Genomic DNA, 15,049 nt, shown 5'->3' with positions numbered 1-15,049 from the left:
CTTTTTTTAGACGAAAAAAACTGGCAAGAACAAATTTCTTAATGGGAACGTTCCATTTTCAACCAGGGACATGTTTTGCTCGGCACACTTAGTCATTGTGTATATCCCACAAGTGTATTGTTCAAATATTAATAATTAATAGACCCTTGCTTGAATGTTGTACACTTTACACTCTGGGACTAACTAGCAAGATGGTGTAACAAGCCAAATCAATTTTTCGTCAAATTCCCGTAAGTAAAATTACCAATTTGTGTCATTAAAGAGGTCAATCAGATTTGACAATGAGAATTTCCCACACAAATACAAATTGACCTTGCTGGAATCTGAATACACGAGTCATTAATTTCCTTATCATATCCACACATAAAAAAAAAAAAAAATCTGAATCTTTCCTGCTGCTACGCTTTTTGATATTCCGTCTGATTATTAGTGAGGGGAAATATTTGAAAAGTTGCGGCTGATAAACAACATGTGCTCATTTTTAATTGGATCCCGCCATTGCATTCGATGAATGTTGGTGGGGACAAAAGGATGAGCTCGATCTATATCGTCTATGCAAACAGCTCACTAATTAATCATGCAATGACAAATCACACAGCTTTACCCCAGTTCAGCGGACGCAGCACCTTCCGTAATCCGTCGCTATCACAGCGTCTAGGAGCATGATAGTCAAGCTAATAATGCCACAATATTAAACACTGATGTACAAAAAAGATAAAAGCTAGCAAGCAATAATTCTGCCTCTGTGTGTCCCTGAACCAGACTAATCCTTTTTTTCAAATCATCCCTGCCACCCTACGAGCATTTTGCCAACTACCGTAATTTCCAGACTATAAGCCGCAACTTTTTTTCAAAATTTTGAACCCTGCGGCTTATAGTCAGGTGCGGCTTATATAAGATTTTTTTTCGTGATGACTTGATCACTTTTATACACTCGTAAAAAGGCTGTGGACCACTGTTGTGCGGTATCTTGAAGAAAAAACAACAACAAAAATACTATTTTGAAACTATGGCTGCTGCTTATTCTGGCTGTGTTGCTTGTGACTATTATGAGCTTTAGTAGGAATGCACGCTAGGTGACCTGCGTCAAAGGGCTCTAAACCCTTTTTCATACTCTGCCATGTGACTCAGAGATTACACAAGCAGTGGCGCTGTTTGGACCATCTGCATTGTATTAAAACCCAATCAATCAGCATTTAAATTCAATTCTTCTGACATTTTGCTCACCAAAAACAAGTTGTAATGAATGTGAACTTTTAATGCATTTTATTCAGAAGGTTACTTTGAACCCTGAGGCTTAAATGGCGGCGCGGCATATTTATGGATTTTTACGGCTTTCTGTGTAGTCTTTCTTTGTAAAAAACTCATGTGCACGTGCGTCTTATAGTCCGGTGCGGCTTATGTGAGAAAAAAACTAAAATATCCCTGAATTTTAGCTGGTGCGGCTTATAGTCCGGTGCGGTTTATAGTCCGGAAATTACGGTATTTAAAAATTCAATCAGCCAGAGAGATTTTTTGGTTAATTTTGTTCATATAAAAATCAATATATTTCTCTACAATCCAGAGAAAAAGTTTAAATCAGGATACACCCAACTGTCTTTTCCATTTAGGGTTGGCTGTCACCTTTGGGCTTCCTACGTTTATTGATGCAGTTGAAAAGAGTTTTTATGGGAGGCACATTGCCGTGCAGCGCCGGTAATTGCTGGTCAAGGCACGTTCACCCGAGTTCATAAAGGTTCCTCTGTAAATATATTCAGGTTGCCCTGAATGTCACCTCAAATAAAAAAAAAAAAAAAGTGATGAGTGGGAATATTTCACACATAATTCACTGAGGACACTCAACTAACAACTTGTGGCTCTAAATATTCAGTTTGAAAAGATTTTGGGGATTATTTAAAAAGAAATAACATTGCGTAGGAGGATCAACTGAGTCATGCTGGCCAAAATGGCACATTTGACGCATCTCTACTCAATAAACCAAAAGTAGTTTAAGATTTATAGGCTCAATCTTTTATTATCTAATATTATCCATGAACATTGGAGTCCTCAACTAATATATTCCTAATGTATTTTAATGTAAGTCAACAAAATGATCTGAGTTGGCATGAAGGTGGGCAGTCTTGATGCTCTTGGCTGTTGCTGTCATATTAAATTATTTGCCAACATGGTTAGTCTTGCAAAGATGTTGACTTTGCATGTGTTGCACATGGCTTTGTGCGTATGCTTTATCTTTTTGTGTGGATTGTATTATGAAAAAGCGGAATATTTGTTGTGGAATTCCTTGTGGCTGAGCAGTGACCCGGAACAAAAAGCGACATGTTTGTGCTCTCGAGAGGGTGGCAAGTGGCAAGATGACATTGTTAGTGTAGCAACACAAAACATCTAGTTGAACACGTTTGTCTGCTTTCAAAGACCAGTTGGAAATTTTCATTGAACTATTGCCGCACATTAAATGTATTGTGTTTTGCTTATCTTTTAGAACACAACTAAATAATTTAGAACCAGAACCCAAATATAATTCTCAAGGGATAAACATTTGTGATGTCTGTCTGCTAAGTAATCCACTCTTACAGTATTCCATCATCTATTTCCTATACAGCTTATCCTGCTCAAGGTCACGGTGAGCTGATGAAATAAGGAACCTATGGCACAGGGACAGACTACCATCCCTGAGATAAAATTAAATCCAAAGAAGTGAGACGAATAAACCGTCAAACCAGTTTCCTAATTTCAATATCTAATGAAAATCTCCGGGCTTGGTATTGACTCCTGCGGGACGCCACAGGTAGCATTGCATTTCTGATGTTATTCTTGTGCACACAAATCCGAAAGGAACATACCTCGGTTGTTTCCTAGGCATCAGCATACTTGAAATAGATTTGTGTGTCGAGCTCATAGTGCATGCAAGGGATTGTTAAAAGTGACAGATTGGATCCCAGTGGTGCCGTGTAAACACAGCTAAGGAGACACCCAGTCAGGGTGCAGCGATGTGGCCCATTGCCTTTAACCTCTGCATGTTCTGTTGCTCCCGCTGGAATAAGGTGTGACATGCTTACACAGGCACTTTGCTATAAGCAGCACACCTCCAGGGAGCCAGTTTGCCCGTTAGCCTAAACATTGGAAAGTCAATTCCCGCTCCTGCTGTTTCTTAACAAAACACAGATGATCAACAATAATTCACAACGCTAATCCGGTGTTGCATGTTCACATCGCTGTGAAAAACAAGCTAGAGGAACTTTGTGAAGTTCCGCAAAAATGGCTTTCACTCATTTTTTTGCTAACCTTGATTTCTATCCAACGCTCGGCTTCTGTACATCACCTTGCAGTTTTTAGTAAGAGCAATGAGACACGTGGGAGGATGGATTAAAGTGTTGGAGGTCTACGATGAGCCAATCTGCAACACGGCACAAGGTTTTTGGAGATAACATTGTTGATTGATGACACGTTGCAGATTGAGTCTTCAAGCAAGAGCTGCCGTTAATAAATCTTTACGCAGACAAATAGGCTCGGAGGGGCATTGGTTGGCAGACTGGTGACGACAGCTATTGATCCATCGCTGCAGACTGATAGGCTAAACTTTTACAACTATGACGGCGAAATATTTCTAAAAAGTAAAACAAAGGTCTTCTCCAGTCAGGTTCGTCGTATCTGTAGACTTTGAAGGATATCATATCAAAGTCGACTGTGAACGACACATTTGACTTTCAAACACCTCTGCGAGGTCTGAAGTCATTTTATCCAGCGAGTGTGTAAGACTATCGAAGACGAAGACGAGGAAAAAGATAATTGTATGATAACGTGGAATAAAAAGGGATTCAGATGCTGTGAGATCTTTGATAGCTAGTATATAATTCTGAGGTTGACGCAATGATCCTTGACATCCCTTTTTTTTTTGTAATCTTTAGATTACCTATGTAAAGTTGAAAGCCTTGAGTGAGAAAAAGATGATTTGTAGCACAAAATAAATTTCTAAGAAACTAAATAGAAACTTTCATTGCCCATAATGGATAAATATAAAAAAGTATGATAGGAAATTTTTGTGATGGTTCAGAATGAAGTCGTGCGAAAAAAAAAAAAAAATGGAGGTGAGTCACAACTGCAGTCTGCAAAACTTTATCAAACACAACCAAACACAATTCACGATTAGTTCCGGTTTTTCTTGGATGATTCGTTTGCTTTTATGATGAGAGCACCACTTAGGCTAAATGACTATAGAATATGTAATGTAAGTGTATAGACTTTCATTAGACAATCAGACAAAACGATCTGCTCAAATGTTTTATGACTCGTGCTTGGTGGAGGGAGCGTAGGAGAAGGAGCAATGCCACAGTTGAGCCCCAAGGAGACGTGACCGGACTTGTGATGCTGCAGTGAATTACCAGCAAAGCTCTGAAGCAAAGTGCACCCAATCCCGCCAGTCGGCGTTATGAGAAACAGGTCACAGCATAACAAACATTAACCCCGAAGAGCACGCAGCCAATCCACTACCAGGCTGAAGCCTCCATTTAGACACATTTGCGGCAAGTATCCGTTGTCTGCTACGAATGGCTTTTTGAAATACCGTATTTTCCGCACTATAAGGCGCACCTAAAAACCTCAAATTTTCTCAAAAGCCGACAGTGCGCCTTATAATCCGGTGCGCCTTATATATGGACCAATATTGAGCCACTACGGCAGGCGTGTCCAAATATATAAATTTATATATGGACAAAATTTTAAAATGGGCCATTCATTGAAGGTGCGCCTTATAATCCGGTGCGCCTTATATATGGACAAAATTTTAAAATGGGCCATTCATTGAAGGTGCGCCTTATAATCCGGTGCGCCTTATAGTGCAGAAAATACGGTACTCAAAATAACTGCCTTTGTGTTGTTTTGTCATGACGAATTGTAAAACCATTTCAATAACTTTACCTGCTTTACCAAAAGATGCTGCATTTAAATGTAAAGCATGAATATTTACTGGATTGACTAAAACGCCAAGTTTGAGATGCAGTGGGTGGGCAACTCGGGTTCCTCCAGGGCTGCCATTCTGCATAGATGTTTCCCTTCTCCATCACATTATTGTTGTAGATTTAAAGACATCAAACGCTGTCAGATCAACGCGACGCCGCGCTCACTGTTTGATCGCATTTGACAGAGTTTAATTAACTTCCTGCACAAAGCACCTTTGCTCCAGTCATTTTTTCTTCTGAACGTCAGGATTTCCTGCATTAGCCACACATTTAGCCACACCAAGGTAACCCCATGAATCCGGTTTGTCTTTCTGCAAGACCTTTCCAGTGTGACGTTTAATCAGCATGCACATCTGCGCTACTTAAGGCAGCTTTCAAGGTTATCTTTTCTGTACTGCCTTTCAGAATCTTAACTCTGAACGGCTGTCAATCAAAGTACGGGTTTGTGTGCGAAACAAGAAGGTACTTAAGACGATATGTTGTGAGTCTCAATTACAGTGTGATGCAGGTAGAAGGTTATTCTGTCTTAGGTTGGAACATTGTGTACGTTGTAATGTTCTGTCACATGGAGGTTGCTATTATATTTATCGAATGACGTAGAACGAGGACGTTTTTTTGACGATAAAGTGTACTTCAAACTTTTTCTTTTCTCCAAAATCAACAGTGTCATTTTCCTCCCACTAGTTTTCGTTTAAGACAGTGAAGCAATTACACGGATCGACTCCAGATCACAACAACAGACTGATTCTGTCGAGATTTGTGTCTCGGTACAGCAACAGAGAACAAATCAAAGTCCGGGACAAGAGGCCAATGACATTGTATTGTCGGATGTACAAAAGAAGCACAGACTGCCACTTGAGGGAGTCTGCGAAGGGCTTAGCTTTCACTCAAGCAGGTTGTTATTCAAAGTCTTTTCATATGGAGCAGTTTTCTTTTGTTGGACAGTCCTAAATCATCATTGTATGTATTTTTCAGTGTTATGCTGAACGACTTCATTAGTCCTTGTGTTGACATATCCATCTTTTAATTAAAAGTTTTGTTGAAGTGAACAGCTCATCGGGTAGATTATTCTTGACACCTAGCCGCTCCTGGTAGAACATATTGTATATTGTGCATGCTTTGTTGCTTCCATCTATACATACCTCTCCTGTCTGCCACGCTCACTAATTGCTTCCTGTGCTGAGACGGTTGTCATTGCGAGTGGGAGCTGCCACAGATGGCGGGAGGACTACGCTGACATCATGATGTCCTACCTCCTCATCGTTAGAGCTGAGCATGCGAGTTACCCAAGACCGACTAATTGAAAGGATAACAGTGTGTGTGTATGTGACAGACTTTAAAATATTAAGTACAGTCTCAGGATTTGAAGTGTGCCGTATAGTCCGAAAAATACGGTAATTGGTTATTCACAAAATGGCTTCGTTCTACTTGAAAATCACAAAGCATTCTGTGGTTTAAGCTCTTTGCACAAAATGCTGACTACTCACCACTGCGACGAGCCCTCGGTACCGCTGACCTCCAGCAGGTCGTAGTCATCCTCCAGATGAAAGTCAGAGAACACCAGGGCTATGGTGTCTCCTGGCTCGGCCAGGACGGTCCACGTGCAGTCAGCGTTATTGTTGTACTCAGCGGGGTAATTGGGAGTGGTGATCACTCCACTCTGACCTCGGAGTGTCCCACCGCACCCGTCGTCCGCTGTGGGGAGTAGGAAAGCAAATTGTTTTCCGAAATAAACTTTTGGTGCACAGAAATAAACTGTTTCAAAGTCATACAAATGCATTTTTGGTTTATTTTTTTTGGGTTGGAAAAAAGTGATCTGATTCACTTTTATAATGCAAATGCAAACACTTCTCAAACTAGTATTTGAATGAAAAAAAATTACATCTGATTATTAAGTAGCATAATGATGAGACAAGCTCAACATTGCAGTTTAAGATTTGCCTTGCTTTTTTTTTCCTTCACTGCTGGGAAAGCATCCTAATGGAAAACAAAGACGCACAGTGAGCATGTTCTTCCATCGTCCTCCATGATCAAGAGCCAGAAAGGATTAAATTGATTTTAAAACGTTCAAGTGGGGCAAAGTGTGTATGATGCAACATGATACAACTTGGAGAGACATAATTACACCCTTATTAATTCACATTTATGTTAATCAAGGAAGATCTGTTTTAAAGTGATGCTCAAGAATACTTTGAATGTGTTAAGCGGATTAATCGCCCGTCTGGTGACTGATATGTTCATCACTTCATACAACATATCAGTTCTCATGTGAGAATATACACAGTGGTACTGACTAGTTGTGAATATGTCACTTCCCGGCTGATTTAAAGTGTGTGGCTTCGTCTCAGTCTAGTGTGCGACTCGTCAGTGTGTGGCCAACTCGAGCTGTCCGTCATCCATCCTACTTGTCACAACGGCGACTCCCCCGCGGGAGAGCGAGAGAGTGTACAGACAAGCGGAAACCCGTGAGGTGTGAACTTAAATAGGAGGGAAACCAAGACAGAAGGGCAGCGAGAAGGAGAAGACAGGTGACGGAGAAAGAAGTGAAGGCTTGGGGGATGAAGAAAGGCAGAGATGGTGAGAGTGGTGATCGTTGCAGTGACAATGGATGAAGGAGAGTATTAAAATTCCACACAAGCTGGCTTCTCCACCTTTGAAGGGCAGAATCTGGAACCAAACTTCACCTCGGTATTGTTTGCAGCATTCTGCAAGTGAATTCAAAATGTGGACGCCGTGAGCTTCGTGATACTCAGTCCAGCATCTTCTCTCTAGGCCAGAATGTTATGTGGAATGTCATCAGAAAGGATTTCTTAAGATGGAACCCAGGGGCAAAACAGTATGGGACCTAAGATTGAACCCTGTGGAACGCCATACAGGATTACTGAACAAATATTTTGCAATTCTTAACGACAATCAACATGAATGCATTTTTAAAACAAATTATCATGGAGTATCTCATTCAATTGAGCAACCATACTTAATGTAGTGTCCAGCCACAAAACACTAGTCATTTAATGCCACCGATAGATTACCCTCAATTATAGGTCAACTGGGCAAGAAGCATTTGGCAGCCGCGGCAAACAGCAGATTGTGAGTTCTGCACCAACACAAATGGGCAGCCATTGCCTGAAACTAGAGTGCCATTAAAAATTCTCATACGCATTGTGAAGACGCCCGGAGGAGTACATGTTGAATTGCATGTGCTACTGGGAAACTTGAATTAATCACTAGGGAAATTGCCAGCTTCAACAACTTGTATGTAATTTTGGCTGAGTCGCTGACAAAATCACATCTTTGAGTACCCTGAGGAGTTTGGGTGAGCATTGTTGAGGAAAATGAAATAGCAGATTTGGGTTCTAAATGGCAAGCTGGTGCTGTATAATAAAATGTGCAAAAAAACAAAAATAATTTTGAAGAAAATTCATTCCAGTATTGTTATTATGCATGCTAATTTTGCGTCGACCAGGGATGTAGCTGCGTGTTCTGGCATGTGAGTGAGCCCAGCCATGTGTGCTCGCTCATGTGAGGACTTCCTGACTCCTGGCCTGGATGCAGATGGCACGGTGTCTCATCTCACGCTGACCTAAACTCACATATTCAGGTAAAGCAAATCCTCAACATGTAAATAACCTACATAGAGACTGACAACCTTTAATAACGGCTGATCACTAAGCTAATGAATTCTTCAAAAATATTTAAATGATGCCATGTTACGTACCTCTGCAGTAGGGCAGAGGGAAATCCCACGCAGCAGTCCCGGCTGAAGTAGCAAGACAAGACAAAGTTGTGTGACCCTCCAAAACATAACCCGGGTTGCAGCTGTAGCGGATTTTGTCTCCGATGTTGAACGTGGTCCCTTGCTGGTGTCCGTTGAGAAGCACTCCAGGATTGCCGCACGTGTAGCTAGGCAAAGCTAAAAGAAACAGACGAGTTTAGTCGAACATTGGGAAGGTGTCACGTGGAAACAGACATGAATTACAAAGCCAATCCGTAATTAAATTATGCAAATTGCAGTGCTACAAATTAGCATCACGCCACCATTCATTAAGTCAAAATTGTCTCTTCTTGTTTATTCCTTCTCACATGCAAGTCATCTCATTGTTGAGCTGGAAATTGTTCAGACAATCTTTACTTCCTGGGCCTGTTTTGGCTTGGGCTGTTATAGTCTAGCAAAACAACAATAACAAAATCTGACTGCAGCTTTCTAAGCACCATTCAGTGGGCACATAATAGCAAAATGAATGTGCCGACGGTAAACATGCTATTCTAGTAGCGCCTTAGCTTGCTGAGTCTTGAACAATAGGTCTTTAGAGCATGTGGATAAATCACTGTGCACATAAGCGTGTATTTGTGACTTTGTGCTATAAGTCCTGTGCGCTTCCACAATAAGAGAGCATGCTGGCCGGAGCATGTGCTGGACTTTGGATGCAACTCAGTATCTCTGCAGGGACTCGCTAGAGGACAGAATGGCTTTCATGCAGCTACATGGTTTCCTGGCATCTCTCCATCATGCTTCACTTGCAATTCAAATGCATTTACCGTATTTTCCGCACTATAAGGCGTCCGGTGCACCTTATATATGGACCAATATGGATTCGTAGATCTCTGGCTAACTTATTAAAGTAAGCATTACGTGTTTATTTTGTGTGTTGTGTGATATTAACATTTGAGCAACATTGAGTTATTGATATATTGTTTTCACTATTTTGAGTGTTACTATATTGTGATTGCATTAACGTTTGAGCAACGTTGAGTTATTTATTCTATGCGCCTTATATATGGACAAAGTTTTAAAATGGGACATTCATTGAAGGTGCGTCTTATAATCCAGTGCGCCTTATAGTGCGGATAATACGGTAGTTAGTATGTCGTGTCGTCTCGAAATCGTCCTTTTCAGTAATATTGTTTAAAACGGTTTAGCATTATGCTAGACTGCAAAACATCCAACAACTCTCCCTCCTTGGGCGGTGGGGTGTCATGGCAGCTCAATAAGTCACCAGGATGGGAGACAGAGACACAACTCGTCCCCGGGGTCAAGACACTTTACGCTCTTCCCCTTGCTGAGACGGCAAATGATGCCCGTCGTCCATCAAGCCATCGCTGTCCGTGGAGCACGGAGCGGCCATGCAAAGGTGATCAAGTGCCCACAAAACTGGACGAACACACACATACACACAAACAAGTTGTGCGCACGCATGAACAAGCGCACCTTCCCATCCATCACCCCCTCTGCACTTCTTTATCCCTTCCCGTTTTCCTCTTATTTCTGGGGACTTGGACAGCATGAAACCGGTCTCAAAGGACAACCCCCGGACTTTACAAGAGTGATGGCGTCTTTCCGAAAGGCTTCCTTTGTTCCGCTTAATGTTGTAGCTATGCGGCCTTCAACTTTGAATGATTCCTCGGCTAATTGTGAAGGAGCAAAACATTTTACGATATTAGAGGCACAGATGGCAATCGTAAAACGATTTACCAGTACCTTATTTTATTACCTTACCTTATGTTGTTTATGTATGTATGTGGATATTTTTTTTTTTCTTCCCATGCATTTGACAGCAAATTCAATGAAAGAGTGGGTTGCTGTGTCGGGGCTGCTTAGGTGAGATGTAAAGATCATGCAGATATGATGTTTGCACAAGGAAATCACGTTCAATCCAATATGTTAGGGTTGATAGTGAAGCAAGGGAAGCCACAAGGGAAGTTCATGTCACGCCATCTGTGTGACATGATCTAATTTAAAAAAAAAAAAAATTCCACAGACCTCATTTTATTTGCCGGTTGTTCAGCGATATATGTTGACTTAAAAATTGTTGCTGTGCAGAAATCAAGTTGTCGAATTATTAATAATAGGGACATGTAAATACACGACATAATTAGACACATATCAAATACGTCGGCAAACACTGACTTAATAAGCATGTTTGGATGAAATCTGCATGATCTTGCTTTCTTACATTTTGTCCCGCTTTGCCCCTCCCTCAGCCAGACTTCTCTCCCTGGCTCGCCAGGTTGCCTTGGAAACAGTCAAGGCACACCAGAGAGGAATATATGAACAGGAAGTGCCAGACCGTAAACGTGCCGAGGCAAATGAAAATGCACCCTGTTTGCTCCAAAAGCTGAAAAACCGGAGCCCTCTAATTTGAACCCTAAAAAAAAAAAAAAATCCAATTTGCATTCTTCCATTCTACACCCGAACCATATTCCTTCTAATCACACCGAATATCACATTAACAGACACAGGAATGTCAATAAACAATGTTTTCGTAATTACGTTAAAAGCAGCAGTGGCTTGAGGTCGAAAACTCGCTGATCAATACCGTCGCTCGACCCCTTTAGCATCCACAAGTTCTTGCTTCCCTTTCAACTCTTCCCTCCTCTGTGTGGCTTAGTGGAGTGAATTTCCAGGTCCAGCCTATGCGCTTAAATCTTGTTGATTTGTGCGGACATTTGTTATTAGGGGGGATGTTACGGCAAATTATTGAGGCTTTGCAAGCATCACAGCACTAAATTTGTATTGGATCTGGGATCAGTGATAACCAATACAATGTGATGTTGTTTATGACCACGTGTGGACACCTAGATTAAAGTCAAGCCGAGGTGACGGGAGGACATTACAGTTCAGATATTCATGCGGTCGTTTAATCAATCCGATAAAGAGTAGGTCCCGTTTTACTGATAAACACATTACCGACGCTCAACGATAATTAAAGTAGATGCATCGTCAAATTGTTTATTCCCAATTAATTTTCATGAGCTTTTCCTGACATTTCCCTTTTTTTTATTATTAAATTATTAAACTCACACATTATCAATGTCTGGATTTTGTTTTAATTAAAAAAAACTTAAAAGCGAAAAACTAATTATTTTTTCCTGGTATTTTTCAGAAACTCATAAAAAAAATAACATTTATCCCTGCAACTTTTCTGCATATTATTTTTGCCTCATATGTACGCAAGATTATCGAATAAATGAATCAGTCTAGAAAAAAATGTAACCTACTGCGCTTTTTTACTTGAATACAATACAGAAAATGCAAAAAATCCAATCTAGTCAGCGAAATCAAATCAATCATCTCAATCCATATTCTATATCTTTCGTGAAAACCCCTTGACGATTCCCTCGACCTTCTGATTGACCTATGATATTTCGCCGGCTAACAAGTGACTATTCTCGAGTCAATATACCCTGAAAGGGACCAGAGAACGAAAGAGACGATGTTTGATCGATAACTCTTTCCTGATGAACGACTACGTATTAGACTCCAGCTCGTACACGGACAAATGATTAAACGGCGCGGCCGAGTAGGAGCTGGGTCGGTTGATATCAATTATAGAGCGGCTGAAAATACACACGTCCCTGTTCGTAAGCATCTGGGTATTTAATCAAAGTAGATAACACGTCTGAAATCTTAATTGGATTTATTGTGCAGCTTCGTAATTATAAGCAGGGGTTTACCGAAATTTGCCTACTTTGCTGTCTCTGACTATTAATGGTTACGTATTCTAATCAGTCTAACTGCGGAAATGACAACTTCGAAGACTATCGGAAACCGAAGCGGTGCTAAATTACCGTATTTTTCGGAGTATAAGTCGCACCTTTTTTCATAGTACGTAGAACTGCAGAAATGGGGCATAGATGATCAATAAAAGTTTAAAGCGTCTGAACTTGAGCATCATATTATCCAATTAAGCCCACTTCTTATTTTTCATAGTCAGCCATTAAAACAATTGAAATGAATGAATGATGGGAGGGTGGAGATTTTGAATTTGAGAGGTGAGTGGGGGTTCGAGGGCTGTAATTACATCAAAGCCGACAATCCTGAAGTGCCGAGTACGATTATTAATTATACACTCATGGAAAGTCGTAAATTTGATATTGTGAGCTGGTGAAAACAACAGACGAATAAATGCAAACATTTAACGAGGTCAAGAAATATACATGATGTCGAAATGTTGAAAAGAGGGCGATCATTTCGAGCAGTTTTTGGGTGAGAGATGAACGAGGAAAAAAAAATGCATGGCTGCAGAGAATGGTAAGCACTGCGCAGGAATAATGATGCAGGAACAGTGCCGCTGGGCTTCCAACCTGCTCCCCTCATAGCTGCATTGTCTCACGACTGTGAGTCATCCTTGTCTCCTCTCGCTAAGCCTTTCACACCTTGGTTCTTTTAACTACTTCTTCTTCATTGCGGTTTACGGTGTAGATTTCACACCAGGTGATGACCTAACCTCACCACCCCGGAAATAAATTGCAGAAAGTCTAACGTCGTCAAAATCCCGTAGCCTCGTGGCGTTCACACATGCCCGGATAACACGATCCTCTTGCTTGTCAATCAAATTTTTAAACCTCACACGAAGGTTTTCCTTTGGCTGTGTGCAACGATCGTGCGGACTTAGACACAGAGCGGAACAACAACTCGTCTCGACATACCTGTCCAGCCACCCAGAAAACAAAACCAAAAAAAAGCCCAGAGGGAAGAATAAAAAGAGTCCAAATAATGATAAAAATACTCAGTTCAAATTTGAATTCAATACCCGCAAGTGAGACATTTAAGTGAACGTTAATCGCCACAGATATCGCTGCCGTATAACAATAAGATTTCAAAAGAAGCATGAATGTACATTGTTAAAGTAAAACCGAGAAAGGGCAGATGGCTGCTGTGTCGCGACTGACCTTTTTGGCTATATTATGCTAATTTCTATCTTTTTATGAACTAATATGTCATGCTGCAGGGTAACGGTCAATTTTGATGTAGAAAAAGAAAAATAATTGATAAAAAAAATCCTCTCTATTTATTCTTCTCTATAATTTCCCAGTCCATAGGTCATATTAACAATTAAAATGAATTAAATAAAAAATAAAACTATACAATTAATAATGAAATCAAAGTAACAAAATAAAATAAATAAAAATGAGAGATATAAAAACATGACCTCATTATATAGTAGACTGCTTCAGTCGTGCAGAAATGTTTGTTTATTTATGCAATTTTCTCTTTGGCTGACCCAGTTGGGAGGCGCCGGGTTCTCTACGCAGCTGACGAAAGACAAAGTCTGCAAGTAGATAATCATCCCTTTACTTCGGGGAGCGCTGTTTAAGAAAGAGTAATCTTGTGTCGGGGGGGTCCCAAGATGAGCGGGAAAATAAGAAATAGAGTGCACTCGGACAATAAAAGTAATAAATTATACCCAAAAGACAGTAGAAGAAATTTGCCAAATGTACCAAATTCCCTTCTGTCCATTATCTAGTTTATTTGAAGCTAGTGATTAAACATGAGTAAATACTTTGTAAAAAGACGGAGGTGGGAGATGCCGAGAAAATGGGAATCTAGGGGTTGTCATGGTAACGGGAGATTCTCCAGCGGTAGGTAGTTTGGATTACATTTGTATTTCAATTTTATAACCTGATGAATTATAGACTGAAGTTCTGTGTTTTTTTCTGAAACGTTCGCAGCGGTTTTATGTGGCAACTAATCTCAATCGAGTAGAACAGAGGCTAAAGTCCCTCTGGTCAAGCTGGTTTCGTGGAACTAAAGCCACAAAGCGCCACTTCAACATCCCTCGTCTTATGGTGGGATTTACACTGCATTCCAAACTACTTAATTTCAAGCAACACGTCGGAATTACTTTCACCGAAACATTTCCTTTCGCAGTCTTAAAACCTCCCTTGGGAATCGACGCGGCTCCATCGAGCCACATGCCGATATTCGCCGCACCTCGAAAAGGCTGACAATCCCTCTGTCAGGTAATTAGCCTAATTAGTCGGCTGACTCATCTTCCCCAACCCCTTCCTGGGTTGGCTGCTCCACCAGCACAGGCCTGGGGAGTTCAGTCGTTAATATCATTACAGCTCGGGTCATAAAATATCTCGTGTCACTGTGATGAAGCTTCACATCCTTCGCTGTGAAGGAAACGATAATAACCTGGCTGGAAGGAGTCTTCTGAAATGAAACTACGTAGGATGTTTTATCTAATCATGTCTGAATCGTCTTCGTCATGTCGGTCACCCTCGAAAGATGCTTAAGTGAAGGACAGCTCAGCTTAATGTTTTCCTTAACAAGCCATCTTGAGATAACATTTTTTCCCCCCCGTCCT

General features: G+C 40.8%; 1 protein-coding gene across 1 annotated transcript in view; it reads right to left on the bottom strand.

The window, feature by feature from the left end:
- csmd2 (CUB and Sushi multiple domains 2) overlaps nucleotides 1-15,049 on the bottom strand; it is an 83,197-nt gene that overhangs the window by 50,509 nt on the left and 17,639 nt on the right. Inside the window, exons 4-5 of the mRNA XM_049751343.2 lie at nucleotides 8,674-8,868; nucleotides 6,443-6,650 (exon numbers count right to left, since the gene is read on the bottom strand). Of these exons, the coding sequence (XP_049607300.1) occupies nucleotides 6,443-6,650; nucleotides 8,674-8,868 (403 nt within the window). The remainder of the gene's footprint in view (nucleotides 1-6,442; nucleotides 6,651-8,673; nucleotides 8,869-15,049) is intronic.

Source organism: Syngnathus scovelli, chromosome 19 (assembly GCF_024217435.2).
Source record: "Syngnathus scovelli strain Florida chromosome 19, RoL_Ssco_1.2, whole genome shotgun sequence".
NCBI classification, from domain to species: domain Eukaryota; kingdom Metazoa; phylum Chordata; class Actinopteri; order Syngnathiformes; family Syngnathidae; genus Syngnathus; species Syngnathus scovelli.
This window is presented reverse-complemented; position numbering and strand designations above follow the sequence as displayed.